The sequence below is a fragment of the Amphiprion ocellaris genome, chromosome 19 (assembly GCF_022539595.1).
Source record: "Amphiprion ocellaris isolate individual 3 ecotype Okinawa chromosome 19, ASM2253959v1, whole genome shotgun sequence".
NCBI classification, from domain to species: Eukaryota; Metazoa; Chordata; class Actinopteri; family Pomacentridae; genus Amphiprion; species Amphiprion ocellaris.
Genome location: NC_072784.1, coordinates 28,781,932 through 28,809,013, shown reverse-complemented (window position 1 = coordinate 28,809,013; position 27,082 = coordinate 28,781,932). Strand labels below are relative to the sequence as shown.

General features: G+C 40.7%; 1 protein-coding gene across 2 annotated transcripts in view; it reads left to right on the top strand.

The window, feature by feature from the left end:
• prkcab (protein kinase C, alpha, b) overlaps window positions 1–27,082 on the top strand; it is a 164,967-nt gene that overhangs the window by 98,570 nt on the left and 39,315 nt on the right. For both annotated transcript variants that reach the window (XM_055005284.1, XM_055005283.1), the window contains exons 4-5: window positions 15,002–15,113; window positions 19,089–19,217. In XM_055005284.1, the coding sequence (XP_054861259.1) occupies window positions 15,002–15,113; window positions 19,089–19,217 (241 nt within the window). The remainder of the gene's footprint in view (window positions 1–15,001; window positions 15,114–19,088; window positions 19,218–27,082) is intronic.

Genomic DNA, 27,082 nt, shown 5'->3' with positions numbered 1-27,082 from the left:
CGCACAAAACTGTATTTTGGAGGCTTTTTTTCCCCTCTCTTCTCCATGAATCATTTTAAATATGATTGAAAGTCAACACAGAAATTAGCCGCCTGGAGTTTGCTGGGCTCCATCAGCTTGTCAACTAATCACGCTTCGTGTTCGTCAGTTTGTTTTCGCGTGTGAGGCTGCAAATTTAGAGCAGAAACATTAAAAACTGGGGCAGGGAGTGTAAAAGATGTGGGCAGACAGGGGAAGTCGAAAATGCAGGAGGTTGACTGAAGAAAAACTGAAACTTTGGCTACTCTGGTGTCTGCTGCATTGATTTCAGATGTCTCTCTTTTAGTTTTTTTTTAATGTTTTCCACATCTTTTTATGAAATAAAAGGCATCACTACATGTGTTTCCACAGCTGATATGCTGCCAGATTCATTCTCAGCTCTGTTATTTTTATCAGCCAGGTTTGTTATGTTGTGAGGAAGCAGCTTGGACCTCTGAGGTGTGAATATCACTTTCATTAAACTATTAATTCCTACGTTCACTCATTTCAATATGTTTTTCCATATGCATTCAAACAACAAAGATAATAGCAAAAGAACTCCAGTCTTCTAGTTGAACATATACAGTAAACTGATTGTTTTGGAGTTTCAGACTTTTAAAAGGCATCATTTTTCTGTTCATCGGTGCTCGCTGGTTTGTTTTTATGCAAATTTAGAACTGCACTGAAGAAAAACTAAAACTTTGGACAATCTGGTGTATGCTGCATCGATTTCAGATGTCACTCTTTTAGTTTTATTAATGTTTTCCACATCTTTTTATGAAATAAAAGGCATCACTGCATGTGTTTCCACAGCTGATACGCTGCCAGATTAATTCGCAGCTCTGATGTCTTTACCAGCCAGGTTTGTTTTGTTGTGATGAAGCAGCTTGGACCTCTGAGGTGTGAATATCACTTCTATTAAACTATTAATGCCTACATTCATTTATTTCAATATGTTTTTTCATAAGCATTCAAAGCAATAAAGACAATAGCAAAGCAACTCTAGTTTGCGAGTTAAAAATATTCAGTAGAGTGATTATTTTGGAGTTTTTAACTTGTGAAACGCATAATTTTTCCAGCTTTTTCCAATTTTTCTAGCTTTTTTTGAGACAAAATGATCAGTACATGACATAAAGTCACTGGTTGCACCTCTAATCAACACACAACTCTATGAAACATTGGTGGACAACTGTTCGGAGCTACGGGAGGACTCTCAGGGGACATTTGATCCATCCAGCGGTTATGAAAGTCACATAGTTCCAGAATCTTGCAGCTAAAATATCTCCAAAGTTATTTTTAAATCTGATAATTAAATTGTTGCACAAAAGGGGAATATTTTTATCTTTCCACAGCATAAACTAGAAAAGCGCAGTACTCTTCCAAGGCTGCTCATTCCCCTATAAGTCATTGTCAGAAATGAAGCATTTGTTTATTAGTTATTGATGATCAGGAACCATGGCAACATAGAATGTGTCCATTTAATATAGACGTATCCACAAACAAAATTACCTTGCGCTGAGCACAGGTGTGTGTTATGCATGTGTACGTTATGTACAGATACTGAATCACGTGACCTAAATATGTAGCAGGTGGTGGGAATTGATGGGACTCAGAAACACCCCCACAATTTAATCAGTTGTTCCTTGTATGATTTCTGACGGATAAGTCCTGATAAGTCCACAGCGGTTGATTTGTAGTAGGATCACAATCATGTGATCATCAGCAGGCAGCTGACGTAGTGTTCACTGGTTGTCATAGTTACAGTGACCGATGATTCTTGATCACATTGGAGTCACTAATGGTGTCACAGTTGTGCTGAGGAGCAAAAAAAATTTTTTTTGCAGAATCAGGGTTTGTTTTGTTGTTATTTTAGACAACACTTGTAAAATAAAATTATTTTTGATTAAATTTCATGATTTTAGGTTTAGATTTGGTGAACTGAGCAGCACGTCACAGGTGATGTGTTCAAGGTTTGTCGGAAAATCCACCGATACTTTCATGTTCAAAGAAAACAAAGTGAAAATGAACGATTCTTTTGCCTTTTTGAGACATCTGTGCCTCCGATTATGCTACAAAGGTCACACATTCCTGGCAGAGAGATATGGCCTGACTGATTGCGGGCAGCAGGAATTGATAGGACTCGAAAACACCCAAACAATTTTATCAATTGTTCCTTGAAACATTTCCGACAGATAAGTCCCGATAAATCTGCAGCGGTGGATTTGTAGTAGGATCATAATCAGGTGATCGTCAACAGACAGCTGATGTAGTGTTCACTTGTTGTCATAGTTACAGTGGCGCCATGCCACTATCTCACAATGATACAGAAATCTTTAAGAAATCCGTGGATCCAAACTATAAGCCGCATTACTGCCAAAATCTAATCACTTGGTCCTTGTGTCATTTCTGACCTTCCCTGAAAATTTCGTCCAAATCCGTTAGTCTGTTTTTGAGTAATGTTGCTAACAAACAGACAGACAAACAGACCAACTCTGATCGTCACATAACTTTGCTACGTTCCTTGGCAGAGTAACAAACAGTATCTGCAGCTATCAGTCTGTGCTTTATTGATCGTCTCATGATATGAGCCTGTCTGACTGTGTAAACTGACACCTCTTGGCCTGGACACTTGGTTTTACTTTAATGCCGCCCACACACACACTATTATTTATTCTTTCTGTTAAATTCGGGACCATCAGTGCTTCCAGATTTCTTTTTCGCACTGTTCTCCTCGTGCATCTCAGTTTACGAGTCTATCTCTTAGTCATGCAAACAGACAGATGCACTCTTTGTTTTTTTAGCCAGTCACTGAGTGCAGCGTTGTGCCCTTCACCATGGCAGGTCAGACTGCTGCCTGTCCACTGGTGTCTGTGGGCACCACCAGCAGAGGGTAACCGACGGTCCTCCGGGCTGGAAACGACGCTGCTGCTCGGCCTGACCTTCAGCCTGCAGGAAAGAGAACATTTCATCACGTGTCTCTGCTCTCCCGGATCGTTTCTTCTGCCTTAATTCTGTTAAGCAGCAGAGTGATTTACTCTCTAATGCTTCCCTGTTTGCTTTCTCTCAGTCCATCACTGCATTTTCTCCTGCCCATTATCACCATAGCAACTGTACAGTGTTCACTTTGTCCCCCCCCGAGTCCTTCTTATCCAACACACACACCATCGCTCTGGCCTTTTAATTTACTCGTAGTTTCAGTGATTTTTCCGTTTGTTAATGTTTCTGGAAGATTTAATTTCTCGCGGTGGCATCTGGGGAGCGTTTCTCTGCTATCCAGAGCGCATAAATACTTCCTCTGATTGTTTGGTAAAACAACAAATAAGGAAAAAAATCCCTGACGGATCTCCTCTGAAACAAACCGTATCAGTTCTCCAGTTTGTTTTTCTACATTCCTACCATGAGGCTCTGGGTCCTGCTGGTTTTGCTAGAAAATGTTGTGCTTTTGTTGTTGAGATCAGCCGGCTGAGGTCAAGCTTTTCTCTCCTGAACCCTGAACAAGCTGCACAGAAGTGTGACTCAGATCACATGAACCCGAAAGATCCTTTTCTTTTAACTGAGCTTCTAATTCTCCTGCATGTTTCCCACTTAAGTCTCTGTTTGTAAAAAACCTTGAGCAGTTTCTGGGCACATTTTTACTCACTGTGGCTCATTTTACTCTGCAATATAGAGTCCTGCGTCTCTATGGAAACAGCACAGCCATGGATAGAAAACTGTGAAAAAATGTCATTTATGCAAGATGACAACATCATAATACCAGAAATCCTAAAAAAGAAAAGAAAATAGTTGGAATGCAACAAAAAAAAAAAAAGATACGACTGAGCAGCTTTGGCGGGACTGCGCTCTCTGAGTGCTTTTCTTGTTTTATTTTACTTTAATTTTTTACATATTCTTATTAGTACTGACAGGTTGTTCTGGTGAAACTTTAAGTGGGACATGTAGTTTTTGATTTTGATGAACTATCACAAGCTTAAATTTGGTTCTCCAGTGGAACAACATGTAGCAGGAGTAGTTTGAGGACCTTTGAAAAAGTGGAAACCAGTTTACAGCTTTTAAAAAATGTGTAATTTAGGTGTTTTTTGTTTAATTTTTAAAGATATCATGCTTTTTAAGCGTGTCTTTTGGTAGTTTGCAGGCTCAAACCTCTCAAGTTTCTCCATCTCTACTTGGTCTGTTGAGAGATATTTCTGTTCATGGATTAACATCTGGATCTAGATTTGTTTGCATTGTGCTGCTGTATTTCTGCTGTACTTTACAGATCAGCAGGTGATGGCAGCGTCACGCTAAGACGCAGAGCAAAACGCCAACAAAGAAGGCTGTAAACACGAATGCAAACAATGCAGGCGATAAAATGTTCCCTGAAATCTGCTCTGTGAGTGCTTATTGTGGAAGGAAGTACATTAACCCTCGTGTCGTCCTGCAGGTCAAAAATGACCCATTGTAAAGTTTGAAAATGTGGGGAAAAAATGTTTTTTCACAGTGAAAACTTCCAAAATTTCTTCAAACATTTTTTGGGAAATCCTTAAAAGTTTTTTGGTGGAAAAAAAGAAATGTAAAAAAAAATGTTTCTTTAAGAACATTCACAGTTTTTTTGTGAATGTTCTTAAAGAAAATATTAGAAGTTTTACTGATAAATATGCAATCACTTCAGATATTTTTAGGATTTTTTTGGAAGATTTTTACTAATTTTTTGGAAACATTTACAAGATTTTTCTTGCCAAATTTGGGAGATTTTTTTAAAAAAATAAAACTTTTAAGGGCAACTTCTAAGGAATTATTGGAATTTTCTTCCTGAAGGTTTTGCAAATTTTCAGAAATTTGGGGGATTTTTTTGCTGAATTTTTGGATTTTTTTCAGACAAGGAAGCAATATTTTTTGGTGCCCATAAATGAGGACAACAGGAGGGTTAAATATGTTGTTAGAGGGGCTGCACAGTGGCTCGGTGGTTAGCAGTTTTGCAGCTAGAAGATCCTTGGTTCGCATCCCGGCCTTCCTGGGATCTTTCTGCATGGAGTTTCCATGTTCTTCCTGTGCATGGGTGAGTTTTCGCTGGGTTCTTCGGCTTCCTCCTACAATCTAAAAACAAGCTGAGTTTAATTGGTGATTCTAAATTGACTATAGAGATAGACTCCAGCCCCCCACTACCCTAATGGGGATTAATCTGTGTATAGACAAAGGATGGATGGATGTTGTTAGAGATCAAAGATGTATTTTCATGCCTGCAACATTTCTGGAAGCTCACCTTTAAGCTGAGGAGATGAGTTTGGTTCTGAACCGATGACTTTCGTCTGTCTGTTTCCGTTTCTAGTCGCCTTGGAGAGATTAAATATACCACCTGGAGACATTTCTTGTATTTCTGCTGAGTCTGTCCTCTTTCTAGTTTTCATCGAGGAGATCGCGAAGCTCAGGTTTTATCTGTTTAGAGACACTGAGGAGTTACTTTCCATCCTCCTGGATCACATTATGTTCACAATCTAATGTGTTGCTGTTTATTTCCTGCATGTGAGGGATTCTTTGCTGTTTCCTCCATTTTTTTATTGAATTTGCTGTTGGATGCTGTACAGTTTTGCTGTACAGTAACTTTGACATGGAGATGAAAAATGCTTTTGATGATAAGAGACTCTGTGGCTGTCGGTATGTGAAGGCAGTTTTGAAGGCTCGTCTGATCACAAATTAGCCCCAGACATGAATCACAGCGGCCTCTTCGCCCTCCACTGCACTTCTGATGGCACTAATTCCCAATTAGGAATTAGATATTGTTACCTGATGCCTGACCGCAGTTATCCAGCCCTGTGTTTGAGTCATTGCCACTCTGCTCTTATCTTCTTCTTGACGCTTGTCGTTACGCTCCAGCGGCATCATCTCGCCTCGCTGCAGCCAACTCCCCCTCCTGGTTTCGAATCAGCATCTCTGGCTGTTAGTGTCGGAGGTTTGTCCGCCAGCATCTTCCCCAGCTCAGCATGATATCCGGCGTTCAGAGGATGTTTGAGGTTGAAATGACGAGTTATCAGGCAGGTTTGATGCTTTTAGACGTTTGTGTTTGCAGAACTCCTCTGAAGCCCCCTCATTTGACTGATGATCATTCATGTTTCTCATCACCGATGTAGCTTCAGCAACCAATCACCAGTAGGAAAACTCTGGGTGTTGTTGTTGTTGCATGTGCATCTAAGTGAAGTGACGCTTACCTTCCATTTTCACCCATGGACGGATGATTAAACGATTTAAACCCAGAAGTCCGAAGGGCCTCGAAGCCACAGAGACTCTTATGAACATTTGTTGCCGAGTCAAAGGGCTCAGTTTGTTCATTCTAAATAAACATAATGAACCCAGAAAGCTCAACCCAAAAGTCCCTGAATTTTTTGTGCAATGATGTTTTTCACTCACAGTTGGCTCATTTTTCTCTGCAATATCTAGTCCTACATCTCTATGAAAACAGCACAACCATGGATAGAAAACTCAAAAATGTATTTTATGCAAGATGACAACATTATAATTCCAGAAATCATACAAGAGGAAAAAAAGTTAGAATTGCAAAAAAAAATGCGCAGATTTTTCCAAGGTGTTGCCAGAGCACACTCCATATTTTACTACACAGCATGCAGTCCAGTCAAAAAAGTTACAGTTGATTCACTATTGTCCTGAGGAGCAAAAAATGTTTTGGTTCTTTTTGCAGAATTTGGTCCATGCAAGGAGATTTTTTTTTGACATTTTTTCAAGGTAATACACGTAGAATAAAGGGATGTTTGATGCAATATCATTCTACTACACAGCCTGCAGTTCAACCGAGAAGTCCCTGAATTTTTGTCTTAAGATTCTTGATTACAGCGGAGTCTCTAAATGTTGAAGTCCGTGCAAAGTGTCTCTTTAGGGGTTAGATTTTAGAGGTTTCTATGGAAACAGCACAACCATGGCTAGAAGATATGCAAGATACCATTATTATGTCATAAATCTAAAAAAAAAAAAAAAAAGAGTTTTTAAAAATATCAAATAAGTCTGGAGTTCCCCCTAAAATGCCATTTGTCTCCTGTCCCACCCCCTGATGACCAAACTGAATCTCAAATAAAACAGTTAAAATGAAATTGAAATCTCCTTTTTGTTGGTATTATTTTTTCCATTGATGTCTCTTGTAATTGTGGGAACATTTTTTTTTTTAAATCAACATAATATTTTAAATAATAATGTACCTTCTCCTCCTGAGAAAACGCTAACATTAGTGTGGATTAGCAACCCTGTTACTGTGATTAGAGTAGGGTTAGCAAACAGCAAATAAAACATGGAATGAAAATGGTGCCATTGATGTGGAAGCTGAGCCAATCAATACCTATTATTGATGAATATGGAGCAGAAAACTGTAAAAGAGAAGGTTTATTTTTCAAACATTTTGAAGCCCAAATGTCCTCCCGTTCTGGAATGACCCATAAACTGTAAAAACAGAAATAATTTTTGGTTGCACACAACGCGTTCAAGGACAGAACTTATCCAGATCCAAGCAGCAGAAACAAGACATTTAAGTTGCTAACTAGTCGGCAAACAGCTGCTTATTTAAAGCTTCAGCAACACGATATAACATTCTGAGTTGTGTTTTGATCCACTCAGCTCAGGTTTTGTTCTCTACAACCTCCTGAGGGAAACATCTACTTCTTTACCTGGTAAACATTGTGCAACTCACTATGTGTTTCTGCAGTTGGGTGTTGACCAAGTAGCATATTATGGGTCTTGAGAGCTGCCTGCTGCTGCTATAAATGATGAAATAAACCCTCAGGACCCCCAAAGCTCACCAGCAGGTTGGAAAGACGTGTTGCCTTTTTTTAAAAAAACAAAATTCATCCATTTTTTTTTACAGCCAACCACTGTAAAAACAACAAGAATCCTCAAGCTAAACACCAAATAACTTTATTCTACGTCTCATTCAAAAATTTGGCAAAAAGAAATTCTTTGCACCAGCTACATTCTGAAAAAAAAACCCCTGAAATTCTGCTTTCATTGGCACAACTGAAAAGCAATGAGTGACTCGGCTGTGACCAACAGTCAAATTACAAAAATTCTGGGACATTTTAGCTCAACCCCAGCTAAAAAAAAAAAATGAACAGAACAGACTGGAGACAAATATAGAAGAAACTCAGAAGGTAAGGAGTAAAATATGTGTAGCATGTAGACGGTCGGTAACACCTGTGGGCACTTGGAAGAATGCTACACCTGCTAAATCAATTTTTTTTTCATTTTTTTAAGATAAAAAATAAAAGAATTAAACTTTTTTCATGATTTATGGCATAATAACTGTATCAAACTGCACAAAAGACGTTTCTGAGGTTGTTCTGTGGGTGACCTTCAACTATGAAATTTGGTAGGCATTAGTAACTCGTCACGACGCACAAAAATGTAATAGACAACCATACCTAAAACGCAACAGGAAGTCAGCCATTTTGAATTATGTGACATATTTTGGACGATTTTGGATCAATTTTTGCACATTTTCAAAAGCTATAAACTCGAACAGGGTGACCCTAACAGAGCTAAAATTTGGAGGTACTCCAGGCATTGGTGGTCAAAAGTTATCAAGACGCTCCGCTGACAGCGTGGAAATGGCAGCTGGTGTAATTTCGACAATTCGCCATGAAACAGGAAGTGCTGTCTGACTCTCCTGTACATGCTCTAATCTGCTTCAAACTGTACATGTGTGATCAGAGTCTTGTCCTGATAACATACCTAGGTCGATATACACTCACAGTGATAGTGCCACCTGGTGGACAGTTTCATAGAGCTTCATATTACAGTTAAAAATGAGCCAAGAATAAGAAAAAATACATTAAGAACAAAAAGAAATGCCCAGGAACTGCTTTGGGTTCATATTAACACCATAGCCATTGGAAAAAATCAAAAACATCCACAACTTCTGCTCGCTGAACCAAACGGTGGATCTGAATGTGGCAGCGTGGGCCTTGGTGAAAGCTGCCAAGAGAGCTGCCTCTGCAAGCACATTTCATTAATATGCATAATATTATCTTTGATATATAATCACAACAAACACAGACTCAACTGATTGCTTTTGTCCTTCTACTGAAACATCTGCTGGTTTGATCCAGTTTTTTTATTTTTTACATCTTCTCTTAGAAGAAAGTTGTCTTATTCAGAGGTTTTGTGCTGCTGTGTGGTCAGTTTGGAAGATTGATTGTGGACTTATTGTCATATCTCATAATCTCGCTATGATTTGTGAGGAAGGAGCGCGACAGAGACCAAGAGATACAATGAGAAAACATGTAAAGCTTTCCATAAAAGCAGGAAACATCCAGTTTCACCTGCCTGAGGACTCTACTGTTCAAAAGTTTGGGGTCACCCAGACATTTCAAATTTTCCATGAAAACTCACACTTTCATTCATGTGCTAATATAACTGCACAAGGGTTTTCTAATCATCAATGAGCCTTTCAACACCATTAACTAACACAATGTAGCATTAGAACACAGGAGTGATGGTTGCTGGAAATGTTCCTCTGTACCTCTATGGAGATATTCTATTAAAAATCAGCTGTTTCCAGCTACAATAGTCATTTACCACATTAACAATGTCTACACTGGATTTATCATTCATTTAACCCTCCTGTTGTCTTTGTCATTCATGGGCATCAAAAAATATATTTTCCTTGTCTGAAAAAAATGTAAAATTCAGCAAAAAAATTCCTGAAATTTCTGAAAATTTGCAAAACCTTCAGGAAGGAAACTCCAATAATTTCTTGCAAGTTTCTCTGAGAAATTTTATTAAAAAAAAAAAAAAAATCCCCCAATTTTGGCAAGAAAATTTTTGTGAATATTTTCCAAAAATGAGTAAAAATCTTCCCAAAAAATTCCTTAAAATATCTAAAGTGATCACATATATATATATATATATATCTCAGTAAAACTTCTAATATTTTCTTTAAGAACATTCACAAAAAAAATCAACCATATTTTTTTTTATTGGTTGATTTTTTTTGTGTGAATGTCCTTAAAGAAACATTGTTTTTAACATTTCTTTTTTTTCCCACCAAAAAATGTTCAATAACTTCCCCAAAATGTTGAAAATGTGGACATCAGAAGTTTCACTGTGAAAATATTTTGTTCTCCACATTTTCAAACTTTAAAACGGGTCAATTTGACCCGCAGGACTACACGAAGGTTAATGTTGTCGTCATGGGAAAAAAATGCTTTTTTTTAAAAATAAGGACATTTCTAATTGACCTCAAACTTGTTGTGTACATAAAACATGAAGAATAAAATGATTTTAGTGAAATATCATGATTTTATGCATAGATTCGATGTTTAGTTTCAGATAATTAAGTGAAGGACTTCTGGGATGCTGAAAATCTGCTGATTCTTTGTTGTGTTTTTGCAGTTTCTGGCTACGATAAATGACATTTAGACCACTCCACTACTGCTTGTTGTCTCCGTATTTATTCTAAATGCAGCTCACTTTAACTTCTATATGGCGGCTGTGATTTACGAATAATATGCATCATATGCATCAACGGACGACGAATAGGAAGAGATATCCAGATGGAAAGTGACGGAAATGTCAGGCCATTATCAGTGCGTGGGAACAGTTCAAGTGTCATCATGCTTAGTATCACTTCGCTCCATCTTGCCATGCTGGAAGCTTCTCAGCGTCCATCCCATGTTATTAAGGCACAAATACTCACTTATTAACTAGCAGCCCCGCAAATGAGCAAGAAAACATCTGGCTCAGTGAGAATTGTGCTAATGAGCAAACAGGGCCTGATGCTCTGATGATGTTTCTGCAGCACAAGAGGCTGGAGAACCTGCAGTGTGATCTGTGAATTATAGAGGCCAGATTTCATCTGCTAGAAATGGATTTCGCAGTCGGCACTGCGACCGCCGAGATTAGCTCATTTCTACAATCATCACACAATAAACATATCTGTAATTAAAGCTCTGCAAGCAAGGGTGGATGAGTTCCCCTCTGGTGTTCTGTGAAACGTGTCAGAACGGCTGCATATGTGATTATAGAGGCTGCTGTAAGTGGGCCCATGTCGCCCGAATGTGATGCTGCCATCACCGTGCCTCACATTATGATACTGCCACCACCATGCGTCACATGATAATGCTGCCACCACCATGCCTCACATCATAATACTGCCACCACCATGCTTCACACCATGATGCTGCCACCACCATGCTTCACACCATGATGTTACCACCACCATGCTTCACATCATAATACTGCCACCACCATGCTTCACACCATGATGTTACCACCACCATGCTTCACACCATGATGCTGCCACCACCATGCTTCACACCATGATGTTACCACCACCATGCTTCACATCATGATGTTACCACCACCATGCTTCACACCATGATGCTGCCACCACCATGCTTCACATCATGATGTTAGCACCACCATGCTTCACATCATGATGTTACCACCACCATGCTTCACACCATGATGTTACCACCACCATGCTTCACATCATGATGTTACCACCACCATGCTTCACACCATGATGCTGCCACCACCATGCTTCACATCATGATGTTACCACCACCATGCTTCACACCATGATGCTGCCACCACCATGCTTCACACCATGATGTTAGCACCACCATGCTTCACATCATGATGTTACCACCACCATGCTTCACACCATGATGTTACCACCACCATGCTTCACATCATGATGTTACCACCACCATGCTTCACACCATGATGCTGCCACCACCATGCTTCTCAGCATCTATCACATATTATTAAGGCACAAATACTCACTGATCAAATGATACTAGCAGCACTGTAAATGAACAAGAAACCATCTGGCTCAGTGAGAATTGTGCTAATGAGCAAACCGGGCCTGATGCTCAGATGATGTTTTCTGCAGCACAAAAGGCTGGAGAACCTGCAGTGTGATATGTGAATTAGACTGACCAGGTTTCATCTGCTAGAAATGGATTTCGCAGTCGGTGCTGCGTTCGCAGAGGTTAGCTAATCTCTACAATCATCACACAACAAATATATCTGTAATTAAAGCCCTGCAAACGAGGGTGGACGAATTCCCTTTCAGTGTTCCCTCCGTCGCGCTGAAACGGCTGCATGTGTAATTATACAGTAAGTAGGCCCGCATCGCCCAAACATGCCCTTTCTCTGCAAAACACGCTAAACCAAGCAAACAACACGACGACGGAGGAGGAGGGAGTCGTGGAGCTGCTCGCTGTGATTGGCAGAGGACTGAGTCAGTGGCGTGAGGGTCCCAGAAAAGTCTAATTAGTGAGCTCGTCTATTTTTACCACTTTCCTCCGGCCTTTCTTGGAGGCTTTTCTTGTGGAGAAAAACAATGAAAAACAGATGGCGTAGTGGTCATGCCCCTTGTGTCCTGACTGAGCACTTATAAATCACCTCCTTATTCCATGAACACTCAATTCTGCTCAGTTATTCGGTCAGGGAATATAAATCTTAAAGGAATGAATTCAGGGAGCTGCAGCAGCAGAGGAGACAGAATCTCTCTTCTTTCTGTTTCTCACCTTATTTCCCAAAAGTCTCTGCACACTATAATAATAATTATAATAATTTCTATAGGGTTCACAAGCTGCTTCGACAGTCAAAACATGCAAACAGAGACAATCAAGCAGACGAGGCAGAGCATTCAAATAAAAATAAATAGCAAAAATGATAATTAAGGTTAAGGTTAAATGAATAATTAGCTAGATTAACACACATATCAAACAAGGGACCTGGGCAGTTTAAAAATTAAAGAATAAAACTGAAGATTAAAAGTTAGAAATTAAAAATTAAAAAATTTGTTGCATGTCTTCTCCCGACTCTTCTCCCTCCTTCCCTGTCTGTCTTTACTGCACCTATCTAATAAAGGCAAAAAAAGCCAAAAAAAATTTAAAAACTAAAAAAAATAATAAAATAAAGCAAGAGAGAGAGAAGATATAAAATAAACAGGACATAATACAGAACAGAAGACTAAAACTAATTAAAGCTAAAAGTAAACTTCACATGAAAGCAATTCTATAAAAGTAGGTTTTAAGAAGTGATTTTAAAGAAGTTACTGACTGCAAGCCTCACACTAGTCTTCAAAAGCTTGGGGTCACTTAAAAATGTCCTTATTTTTGAAAGAAAGGCAGTTTTTTCAATGAAGATAACATTAAATGAATGATAAATCCAGTCTAGACATTGTTAATGTGGTAAATGACTATTGTAGCTGGAAACAGCTGATTTTTAATGGAATATCTCCATAGAGGTACAGAGGAACATTTCCAGCAACCATCACTCCTGTGTTCTAATGCTATGTTGTGTTAACTAATGGTGTTGAAAGGCTCATTGATGATTAGAAAACCCTTGTGCACTTATGTTAGTACATTAATAAAACCCATGAAGTTGTCTGAGTGACCCCAAAGTTTTGAATGGTAGCGTAAGTAATTGCAATAACCAGCTTCTATAAAAAACAGGAACACTACTAGTGATTCAGCAGTGACTTCAAATTTAGGGACTTATACACAAAAAGTATGGAGGCAAATAAAAAAATCCAAGTAGTAAAATATCTATAATGTGTAGAGTCATATTGTTTGCAGTATTCAGAAGTATGTTTCTTCATGTTTTTGCTGTTTCCACACAGGTGCAGGACTTTATATAGCAGTGAAAAATGTAAAGTGAGGAAAAATATGTGGGTTAAACATTGACTGACACATTTATCTTTAATTGTCTTGCAACATAACTTCAAATTATGCCTTATAAGTGCTTTGTGACTTAACTTTACTTAGAAGAAGAAACTTGATATTTGTTCTTTTCATGGGAGGGGACGACTTCTGCCTTATCTCAGAAAAGATCATCAATTTTACAAAACACAGGCTTGGTAAAATTAGAAAACCTTCATTTGTGAGATGCATAATTGATCGTCCAGACTAACTGTGGAGGACAAATTAAAGCCAAGTCTTGTGTTATTCATGCAAACTTTTATTATAATACGCTGCATTTCTTCCTTGTGTTTACCATTTGTTGCCATGGATACAAAACAGGTGAAATGGTCCGTGAACACATTATATAAAGAGAAAGGTTATGTATGGAGGTTCTACTACTTGGAAAACAAGTTACTAAATTACATCAAGCACATAAGAAATAGCATTTCCACCGCAGTTTTGTTCTTTTTGCTTGTTTTTGGTTCCATATTTATGCACATTTCATACGTATTTGATACTTAATGTAGTGTTCACATAGTAATGATATCTAAAATAAGCTGAACCCAGATCTGTCTTGATGTAAATCACCACCTGCTGTCGAGACGGAAGCTGCAAGAAAACATAAAACGCAATGATTTGTCTGGCAACAAGGATGGACGTCCAGTTTAGCTGTTTAGTTCTGTTTAGTCTATACATTAAAAAATATATACAGTGTTCATACATTACTGGCTTTTCCTCATTCAGTGGTTTGTTGTTCAGTGAATCTGCTCAGCAGTAATCTGCATATTTGACCATCAAGTGTTCAAAAATGAAAAATTACTTAAATGTCTTCAAGTTAGAAGCAAGCAGCGCTGCAAAATGTTATTGTGGTCGCTACTGTGGCCCACTGTGGGAAATTAGTGGTGTATTTTAATTTATAATTGAGCATTGCAGACTAATGCTTCACATCATGATACTTCCACCACCATGCTTCACATCATGATGCTGCCACCACCATGCGTCACTCCATGATGATGCCACCACCATGCTTCACATTATATTTTCACGACTGTGCTTCACATCATGATGATGCCACCACCGTGCTTCACATTATACTTTCACCACCGTGCTTCACATCATGACGCTGCCATCATCATAATTCACATTATGATATTGCCATCATCATGCTTCACATTATAATGTTGCCACCACCATTTCTGGGGATGACAACTTCTGTCCGCTACTTTTCTGCCTTGATATGTGGAGCCTAGAGATTTGTTTTTACAGAAACCAGCTGCCATCAGTCACATGATATCTCCCTGTTTTTTCTCCAGGACCCCAGAAGCAAGCACAAGTTCAAGATCCACTCGTACGGCAGTCCCACCTTCTGTGACCACTGTGGCTCGCTGCTGTATGGCCTCATCCACCAAGGCATGAAATGTGACAGTGAGTATCGGCCTGAACCTGACTCCAGTATGCTGTGCTGGTTTCCATCCCGGCTCCAGTCTTAATGAGAACAGATGGGAATACACTGGGACTGAACTACACTCAGCTACATCTGCAGAATTCACTGTCCCGCCCTGCCGAGTCCTCCGGTGCTCCCATTCTTTCCACCCACTTTCCTCTTTCAGCTGTTCCCTCCTTTTCTTTGCATGTCCTGCATTCTGTTTCAGCCTCCTTTTTCTTTACTTTTTGCTATCCCCGTCGTTCCTCCTTTACTCACACTCCACTGCACTCTACTTCCCCCCTGCTTTCTACAGCATATTTACATTATCTTTGTTCTTTGAATCCCTCACTGTACTTCCTCCCTCCTGTTTCCACGCCATCGCTATTCATCACCCTCTCCTCCTCGTACTCTGTCCATCCATCTGTGGGTCTCCGGTGGTGGCCTCATCGCAGATGGTAATGGGAGTGCACCAGAACAAATTGATGTGAGGAGGCCATCGCTATTACGAGCTGCTTCCCCATCTCTCCTCTCTCCTTGTCACCTCCCAGCATGTCAGCCTGACAAGCCTGCCAAGAGGAGGAAGGAACAGTTAGAGACGGATGGTAGGAAGGACGAGGACAGAACATACAGGGGGAGGAAAGGGCGAAGAGGTTACAGAGGGCAGCTTTTCTCCCAAAGTTAAGACCAGAGTTCCTGAGTACAGCGCCTAAAATAAGTATTCACTCCCCCTTGGAAGTTTTCTCATGTTATTGCTCCTCAAAGCTGAATAATGGGCAAAGTAATGTGTCTTTTTTTTGACAAGATTTACAAAAAAAGACTCTTATTGAGGTCTGGACTCTGACTCAGCCTCCAGAACTTTCATCTTGTTGTCTTTAAACTATTTCTGGGAAACTTTGGCTGTTTGTTGTGGAAAACAGATCTACTCCAAGTCTCAGTTCTCTTCAGACTGCATCAGGTCATCCTCCAGGATTTCTCAAGACTTTGCTGCATTTATTTTACCCTCTACCTTTACAAGCCTTCCAGGACCTGCTGCTGAGGAACATATGATGCTGCCACCACCATGCTTCACATCATGATGCTGCCACCACCATGCTTCACATCATGATGCTGCCACCACCATGCTTCACATCATGATGCTGCCACCACCATGCTTCACATCATGATGCTGCCACCACCATGCCTCACATTATGATGATGCCACCACCATGCTTCACATCATGATGCTGCCACCACCATGCTTCACATCATGATGTTGCCACCACCATGCCTCACATCATGATGTTGCCACCACCATGCTTTGCATCATGATATTTCTACCACCATGCTTCACGTCATGATGCTGCCACCACCATGCTTCACGTCATGATGCTGCCACCACCATGCTTCACATCACGATGTTGCCACCACCATGCTTCACGTCATGATGCTGCCACCACCATGCTTCACATCATGATGTTGCCACCACCATGCTTCACATTATGATGATGCCACCACCATGCTTCACATCATGATGCTGCCACCACCATGCTTCACATCATGATGTTGCCACCACCATGCCTCACATTATGATGATGCCACCACCATGCTTCACATCATGATGCTGCCACCACCATGCTTCACATCATGATGTTGCCACCACCATGCCTCACATCATGATGTTGCCACCACCATGCTTTGCATCATGATATTTCTACCACCATGCTTCACATCATGATGCTGCCACCACCATGCTTTGCATCATGGTATTTCTACCACCATGCTTCACATTATGATGCTGCTACCATCATGCTTCACATTATAGTGCTGCCACCACCATGCTTCACGTCATGATGCTGCCACCACCATGCTTCACATCATGATGCTGCCACCACCATGCTTCACGTCATGATGCTGCCACCACCATGCTTCACATCATGATGCTGCCACCACCATGCTTCACGTCATGATGCTGCCACCACCATGCTTCACGTCATGATGCTGCCACCACCATGCTTCACATCATGATGCTGCCACCACCATGCTTCACATCATGATGCTGCCACCACCATGCTTCACATCATGATGCTGCCACCACCATGCTTCACATCATGATGCTGCCACCACCATGCTTCACATCATGATGCTGCCACCACCATGCTTCACATCATGATGTTGCCACCACCATGCTTCACATCATGATGCTGCCACCACCATGCTTCACATCATGATGCTGCCACCACCATGCTTTGCATCATGATATTTCTACCACCATGCTTCACATTATGATGCTGCTACCATCATGCTTCACATTATAGTGCTGCCACCACCATGCATTACGTCATGATGCTACTACCACCATGCATCATGTCATGATGCTGCCACCTGTGTTAAATTTGGTATCTTAAAGTTGTTGCATCGTTATGTAATCACTGTTTTTACATTTGCAGAAATTCACCTTGGTACTAAGAGTCTTTTTTGTGTGTATATTCCTGTTCAGAAAAAGACATTTTAAATTGAGCATGATTTCATATTGATTTAACAACAATAAAAGGATAAAAGTGGAAAACTTCCAAAGGGGCTGAATACTTTTAATACTTTTCTTGGCACTGTGAACCCTTTTTCTTGGCAAAGAGTATCTTTACTGAGGGGATTTGAGAAATTACTTTTCCACTTTCACTTCACTGCCTCCACTAACACTCATGCTGTGTCACTTCATATGTGCTGAATCAGTCACTTCTCTTTTTGTACAATAATTCAGCACATTTCTCACAATATCCCGCTCCCTGCTAGTCCACTGGATGGTGATCTGCGCTGCTTCCAGGAATTACAGCATGTCTGAGTTAATGTGGTGCTTACTTATTGATGCTGAAGTGCTTGACGGCACCTTTGAGAGAAGCAGCGGCTCTTCTGATTGCAGCTTTTACCCCAGCCAAAATAGAGATGTCAGTGCTGAATCAGAATATTCACTAAAGCAAATCTTTTGCTGCGTTAGTTCCTCGGCCATTTAAATTAAAGTCTGTCCACTTTCTGTTAAAAATATGATATTAAGACATCAGCAGCGAGGCTGTGTTGGTGTGGAGGGTGTGAATGAGACAATGAAATACAGTCCAGGAAGTACAGCTGGATGAACATGTTTATGTTTTTTAATGTTCATCAGATGCCAAACTGTCGCACTACAGGCAGGATTTTACAATTCTGACATGGTATCATGGCTTTCAGGATAACAGTTGTTATTGTTGTGATGCAAACAGTAGGGAAAAAATGATGACATTGTTTTATGTTGGAGCAAAACTTGAGCCCAGTTCTACAATTTTTTTGCCAAATTATCCTGCAGTGTTTTGCCAGAGATCCCTTCAGTGGCAGTAACAGACTTTCTCCGTTCAAAGAATGCTTTATTTTTAGCTTTAATGTAATCTTTGATGCTAAGTATGCTATTCTGGTGGCACGCTAAAGAGCACATTTGACAAATATGACATATTACAATAGTTTCTACTCCAGATTCATACAGAAAAAAAATCTCACAGTTCATTGAACATTAAGTTTGTATAAAATTGTCTTTCTAAGAATCAGTTTTAATTGATCTTTTTTCATCTGTTTGTGTAAACAGGACTAATCACCTGCTTTGCTTTGTTTTGTTCTGTTTCTTTTCCCCTCCTCATCACACCACGCAAACTATTTTTGTACATTTTTCCTCAGAGGCCGAGAACTTTCTTTTGTCTTGCAAATTGCATGAACCTTATTAAATCCAGAGTAATGCACTAAAAAAACCACACTTATCCCCACCTTGTTTTCTCTGTTGTGTTACCATACCACATAAGCACACATGCCATCAGCAGTGAGTTCAGTTTCCGACCTTTTACTGCGAGTCATTCCCCATATTTCTTATCTGTTTTTGCTGCTATTCCACACACAACTCCAACGACACAAACACAAAGTCCTGTACAGATAAACTCAGCTCTCTGTGTGTTTGTCTCTGCTTTCCGTCTCTTTCTAAGCCTGCGACATGAACGTGCACAAGCAGTGTGTGGTCAACGTGCCGAGCCTGTGTGGAACCGACCACACGGAGCGTCGAGGTCGACTCTTCCTGAAGATCGAGGTCAGCGGCGACCGGCTGCACGTCACAGGTCGGTGTTAATCTAAAGCTGTGAATTGCTTCTCCACAAAAAGCTCTTCAGAGTGACGTTAGCAGGCGGCTCCCTGGTGAAAGAATTCTTTATTTAGAACACCCCAATTTTTCCAGTTTTACCATTGGAAACTATGCATGTTAACGTCTCATTGTACTCTGAAATGAAAGCATAGAACCAATAAATAAATGAAGTTAAAAAAAAACAGCAATTTAGAAACCAAAATGTATTCTAAACCACCTTTGGCAGATATAACAGCTGAACACACTCGTGGCATTCTTTCCACAATGGAACTCAAAAATCCTTCAGAAAGTTCTTCCCAACTCTGTTGCTGAAGTTCCCATAAATGTGTGGCACTTGTAGGTTGCTTTGTTTCACTCTTCTGTCCAGTTCATCCAAAACCAGCTCCATGGGGTTTAAGTCTGGAGACTGTGCTGACACTCCATGTTTTCAAGTTTACCAGCTTGTTCTTTTTTTCTAAGGTAGTTCTGGCAGAGCTTGGACTGATGTTCTGGGTCATTATCTGCTGTAGGATGAACCCCTGATCAACTAGGAACATACCAGAGGGTTCTGCATGGAGCTGCAGAATGCTGTGGTAGCCGTTTAGGTTCAGGGTTCCTCTCACTCTGTACAAGAACCAACCCTGGATCCAGCAAAACAGCCCCAAACATCACACTTCCTAAAAGATGCAAAAATGACACTAAAAGATACACAAACGACACTGAAAGATGCAAAACCAACTGACCAACTAGGAACATACCAGAGCGTACTGTATGGCGCTGCAGAATCCTTTGGTAGTCGTTTAGGTTCAGGGTTCCTCTCACTCAGTACAACTCACCGACCTTGGATCCAGCAAAACAGCCCCAGACCATCATACTTCCTCCTCCATGTTTGACAGCTGAAGTCACACACTGAGGAACCATCCTGTCTTCTACTTGATGGTGAACAAAAATCCTGTGTGATGAGCAGCCAAAAGCCTAGTGGATATTTATTACTTGGGATGCAGTGAGTCAGAATCAGTCTTTGAAATGTGATTGAATCCAGTGTTGGAGCACATCTTATGTTGGTTTTTCCCTTTATTTGTCCCCCATCTGTATTTGTAATTAATCTAGTAAATTAGTCGTCATACAGCAAGTGCAGCGTTCATTTGTTTTTCATTGCTGGCAGATGACACAAACAGAATTTTGATAGAAGAAACAATTTTTGTGTCCCATTTACATGATTTTTGATAGTTTGGTTCTGATTTTTTAATATATTTTTACAATTTTTGATAGATTTTTTTGAGCATTTCAACATAAAAAGAAAAAGTGGGAAGAAGTCGAAGCTCATCAAATCACACTTCTTCTCCTTACATAAATGATTGTAAAGCTATTCTTCCTGCTTCTTCAAAATACTACCATTTATAAACAATAATAATAATTATAGTGAACATGATTCATAATAAATATACACCAATATGTCCATCTAAATTTATACAAAGGGGCAAAGACAGCAGGACCTAACAATAGCAAAACACAACAGAAATAAAAGATCCAGCTAATAATATGCATAAATAAATATAGAAGACAAATCATTAAAGAAATAAATAGCTAATAACAGTAACCTGTGCACACCCAGTGACTGTCACACCCCGACTTCATCCCTGTATCCGAACCAGCTGAATCAGTTTTATCTTCTAGTCATTCACGTGTGGAGAGTTGGCAGGAAGTCTGCTAGAAAAGGACTTGTTCTGTCCAAACTACATGAATTAAAAACTTTTTGGGTGTTTTTTTTGGGGGGGGCTGAAAGATACAGTGCAACTTTGATGTGAATAAATCCGGCGTCCAACAGACGTTTTCATGTCTGACATTTGACTTGTCACAGGTTCAATTCTTTCCATTAATCATCCCATGACAGTGAACCATTGAGCACCAAAGCAGGAATGTAGATTCCAAAAAGAGCAGAAAACTGAAGAACACTCTCTTAGCTGCACAAAGTTTACCCAAAGCAACCTGAAATTAAAACCTCCTTTCAACTTTTGACCAAAAAATGGGGGAAAATAAAGGGCAACAGAGACTGCAGATGTTTTCAGTCTGACACATTTGTTAACACAAGATTATAAAAAGAAAACTCCTTTGTTGAAATGTATGTTTTTGAATGAAAATATTCCTAAACTTGCAGCATTTTTTGTCCTTTAGCTTGAAGTAGTGAATGACTTTAGGTGGCTGAATTCGTTAGGCACCTTGTTTTATATATAATTTTAAAACGTGCGTTGATTGGATGGTTCCAAGTTCAAAAGTATGTTATGCATTTTGTAGTAGCCACACAAGTCATGCGAAAATGGCAATTTGTCATTTGTTACTAAAAAAGGGAACTAAAACACTGTGGTGTGCTTCCTTATCAGCATAAAACTGAAGTCATGACAGCCTTTACGGCCTGTGTGTGAGTTTTCAACACCTCCAAATTATGCTGTCAGTCATGAGCAGCACCTGGAGTGGAGAACTCTCCGGTGTTAAAACCCCGTCAGCAGGGAGACAAATGGCTGCCGGGTCAAATCCACAACCTCACACTCACACCGGCACACAGCGGCGGCGGCGGTCAGGGAATACGACTGCTGAGGCCACAAATAGTTCCTAACTCAGGCAGGAATAACCTCCAGCTGCAGCAGGATGCGATTGACTGTGAAATATATTGCTTTCATAAAAACATGTTTGTTTGTTTGCAGTCTTCTGAGCAGAGAGCGACGCGTTCACATCGATCGTTTGCTTTGCTTTGCTTGCTTCGGTTTTCGGTTTATTATCTCGCTGCGCTGCACAAAACATCCAGGCCTCCTGTCTGTTTTGCTGCCGAACGCTCTTTGATCCGCTGACAGCTACATGTCCTCTTTTATGTCCTTGTTTGCGTCTGTCTGCGAGTCTGAGTGCAGCGTGACGGCGACAACAAGCAAACGAGGCCGACGATTAGCCGCGATGACGGTGCCGCTGCTGACATGATTTCCTCGGTCTGTACAGATAAACTGGCTCGCGGAGAGAGGGAAGAGGCGGCCAACTTAAACTGATGTGCTTCCTCTCTCTCCTGCTTGATTTCGTGTTCAGACGAACCACAACACCCACCAGCGTTCCCGTGTTTGTTGGTGTCTCTTCACACTGGGACACAGTATGTTCTGCAGCACCTGCTAGCGACATATGTGCTGTCTGATATTTAGATAAATACAAACCCTGGACTTCTGTCTGTTTTCATTATGACTCTGATCAGTCTGGCGCTTTTCACCATCAGTCAGACCTACACCACAGCCTGTTTGTACTGCGTAGGTCCTCCTGGTCCACCACAACACCTTTAACCCATCGAGGCTTCAGGGCTTCATCATGAAGAAAGTCTGACACAATCAGCCCAACAGGAACTAAAACCCCAGTCAGAGTTAACAGGTATCATGAAGGTGGTTTTCAATTTTCTTCGTTAACTTTCTGCTTCAAACTCTGTTAACACATCATGTGACTCTTCTTCTGCACAAAATGAAACCATCATGTGCCGCTGCTTCAGTCAGCAGGTTGTTTTAATGGAGAACAATGAATATAAACATTCATGACAGTAAAAAGTGCTGCTGCTACTGGAAATGATAGAAAACAGGAATGTTGGTTGAAAACTGTTAAATGCGCGTAACATATTTATTTTACTGATCAATGCAGCTGATTATTGATAACAGACAGCTGCACATTAGAGCTGTTAAACTTTAAACTTCATATAGTTAAACATGATGTTGTATTAAAGAGCATTCAGGTCTGACATGGTCCCATATTGCAGGAAATCACTTTAGTTTTTGGCCAAATCAAAGTGAAATAATGTCACGGATTGAATAGTCTCTGTAATAAATACCAAGAGGTAATCAATGTACTAATCAATGATCTATCAGTTGCAGTACCAGCATGTAAACGGACCAAAGATAAAAACATATTTAAGTGATTTCTGCATCACCAACTGTATTCATGTAGGTTTCCATGGCAACAAGATGCATCCAGTGTGTGATACTGTAACTGCTTGATTCGGAGGTTTTAGTAACGTACAGATCAGCAGAATTACAGATAAAGCATTTTCAGTCAGAGGGAATCTGAATCATCAGGAAACCGTCTAGTTAAGTCTAAACTCTGAACCGAATCTGGACCAGGTTAGTGCCACAGCATCAGTTACTATGGAGATATAGCCCCACAGCATCAGTTACCATGGAGATATAACCCCACAGCATCAGTGACCATGGAGATATAACTCCTCAGCATCAGTTACCATGGAGATCTAGCTCCAAAGCATCAGTTACCGTGGAGATCTAGCTCCAAAGTATCAGTTACCATGGAGATATAGCCCCACAGCATCAGTGACCATGGAGATATAACTCCTCAGCATCAGTTACCATGGAGATCTAGCTCCAAAGCATCAGTTACTGTGGAGATCTAGCTCCAAAGCATCAGTTACTGTGGAGATCTAGCTCCAAAGTATCAGTTACCATGGAGATCTAGCTCCACAGCATCATGGAGATCTAGCAGGTTAAAAAAGAGTCACCTTTGTCATACTGCAAAACCACTAATCTCACTTTGTAGTGAGACTCTCTGGACTCCGCTGAACTTCTTGTATTTTAGGCACCAAGATGTTAGCAGCAAATCCATTAACTCCTGGAAATTTCAAGATGGAGCCTCCATGGATCAGACTTGTCTCACAGATGCTCAATCGGACTGAGATCTGGAGAAGTTAGAGGCCAAGTTAGCACCTTAAACTCCTTGTTTAGGTTCGTGTCAACCTCCACATCAGTGCCAGAAGGTCTCTCAGAGCATCACACTGTCTCTGCTGTTTTACCCTCTTCCTATTTCACATCCTGCTGACATCTTTTCAGCAGCGAACTCCACCTGGTTGCCTTCTTCCTTTGCTTCATGGTCCAGTTCTGATGCTTTTGTGGATAGAGGTCAGGATGAACACTTTAACAGTCTGCAGCTCTGCACTGTATGTTCCAGCATTAAGGATTTCAGCTATTGAGTCAGACCACCAGGGCCAGAGTTTGCTCCATTCCCGGACTCATTTTTGGTTGCTACTAGCCGCTGCATACCAGGTTCTGAAGTTGCTCTGATTCCGTCATCACATTGTGAACCTTTCACTGCCCATTTCCCCATTTCAAACAAATCAGAGCTTCAAGAACAGTTACTTCACTTGCTGTCTAATCCGTCCCTCCATGTGACAGGAGCCGCTGTAACAAGATAATCAATGTTTTTCACTTCGTCTGTCGGTCGTGGATGTTGTGGCTGAAAGAATTGGTCTTTTTTTCTCTTTACAAGCAAATTCCCTTCTGCCTCTCGTTCAGCCGTTAGTAGTCAACTGCTGGAAGCACTTTGGGATTCAGCGTCTGTCTGAGGACACTTCAGCATGAGGACAAGAGGAGCTGGAGATGAACCGACCCTGTGATTAGTGGCCAACCTGCTCTGCTTTCAGATTCACTGCCACTTATTTTCTTGTTGTTTAGAGTTGTTTTGAGGGGTGCGCTAAAGGAGTTGAAGAAGCGTTTAGGTCCAACTCTGTGACCTCTTTGCAAATATGACAAAACAAAGACTGTGGAGCAGAGACAGGATAAGGTGGTCAACAGAGTTATTAGAGTGCCAAAGCTGGCAAATGTGCAGGAATTTCTAGATTCACTGTTAACTCCACAGTGTTTACCAGTTTTTTTCCTGACTGGAAGTGACTCTGAACCAAAACAGTGAGAGAAAGCTGATGTCTTTTTCTTGTCTATAAATCTATAAATATGAATAAGTACCGCTCAGTAAATTCCAAGGATTCAAATAGAATAGAAATGAAACTGTTGGGAGATAAAGGTTGGCCAGTGATTGACAGTTTTTCTTAGAAGGAGGAGATAAGGATCAATACTGAGCGGTGCAGGCAGAGGAAGTGGATGTTGAGCAGCGTTTTGTTGCATTTTTGCTCCTCTCTAATGGCAGTGGTCTGAACAGCGAGGCCTCAGCTTGTTCTCGGCTCCCCTCCGGCTCCCACAGACAAGTGGCAGGTCTTTGTGGTTCACCGCACCGACGTGAACTTGATTAAATCTTTCCAGCCAAGAAAACAGACACATCTCCCTGGGCTCCCTTTCCTTTACCTTCCCTCTATCGTTTCCCCCATCCTTTCCTCCAATATTGACTCTGCTGTTATCTTCTTCTACCTGCTCCTCGGAGACCTCAGCTTGCTTCACTTCCTCCCTGTCATCCCGTTTTCCCCGGATACCTGCAGAGCTCCTGTCCATTCACTCATGTTCTGTTTTCCATTTTTATCCTCAGCAGGACATCAGCATCTGTCCTTTATCTTCCATCCTCAGCGGTTCTTTCCCCCCAAATTCTGACGTCTTCTTCTCCTCGTCTCGTTTCCTCTTCCTTTTCATCTCGCTCTGTTTTTTTCTTTTATTTTCTCCTCCAATTATCTCCCTCGTCCCTCTCTTGCTTGTCTCCCCGATCACTGTCTCTTAGAGCCGAAGTGACATAAAAACCCTGCGGACACGAGCAGACGTTTATTCTGGAGTTTTACGGAAAGACAAACATGCAAATGTCCCTCCGTGACCTCCATGTGTATGTGCGTCTACACAGAGCATGTGAGGACCGCGGTTTACTCAGGGTGAGATTTCCTGCTGCTGACACACTCGCCTCAGGTTTGAAGCTCGGCTGAACAAGAACACAATTTGTCCTGTGCTGACACGACTCATAGCAGCATCAGGCCTCTGGAACAAACAGAGCCTCTGACAAAATAAAGCAGCTACTGTATTTATTGTCTGAAAGACAAATGAAACCAAATAATGAGTTAGATTTGTCATTTACATCAGTTATTGATAACAGAGTCAACAACCTGTATCAGAATTTAGAATTTACAGGGCTGATAGTAATACATGACAACACTAGAGAAGAGAAAAGCACTCAGAGAGCGCAGTACTCCTCCAAGGCTGTTCATTCTCCCATATGGCACTGTCAGAAATGCAGCATTTTTACTCCGCCAAGGAGCGGCGGACGATCGGCGTTGGTTTGTCTGTCTGTCTGTCTGTTCTGTTTGCAACATTACTTAAAAATAGACTCATGGATTTGGATGAAATTTTCAGGGAAGGTCAGAAATGACACAAGGACCAAGTGATTAGATTTTGGCAGTGATGTGGCTTATAGTAAGGATCCATGGACTTGTTAAAGATTTTTAATTTTAATTTTTAATACATTTTGAGCCATTTTTCTGAAACTTTTGAGTCATTTTCCACCAATTTCTGACTCATTTTCGACATTTTTTGTCACTTTGGACTAGTTTCAAGTCATTTTGGGACAAATTTTTTATCATTTAGGCCATCATTTTGGTCATTTTTAATACATTTTGAGCCATCTCTGACCAGTTTTGAGTCATTTTCCACCAATTTGGAGTCATTATGGACATTTTCTGTCACTTTGGACAAGTTTCAAATCATTTTGGGACAAATTTCTAATTATTTTGGTCATTTTTAATCCACAAAGGACTTATGTGATGATCAGCTTTGGTTTATCTGTTTGTTTGTCTGTCTGTCTCTCTGTTAGCAACATTACTCTAAAACAGACTAATGGATTTGGATGAAATTTTCAGGGAAGATCAGAAATCACACAAGGACTAAGTGATTAGATTTTGGCAGTGATGTGGCTTCCAGTCTGGATCCCCGGATTTGTTAAAGAGTTCCATATCATTGCGAGATATCGGCACAGCATCACTGTAACTATGACAAGTGAACACTACGTCAGCTGCCTGCTGATGATCACATGATTGTGATCCTACTACAAATCCACCACTGAGGACTTATCAGGACTTATCCATCGGAAATGATACAAGGAACAACTGATTAAATTGTGGGGGTGTTTCTAAGT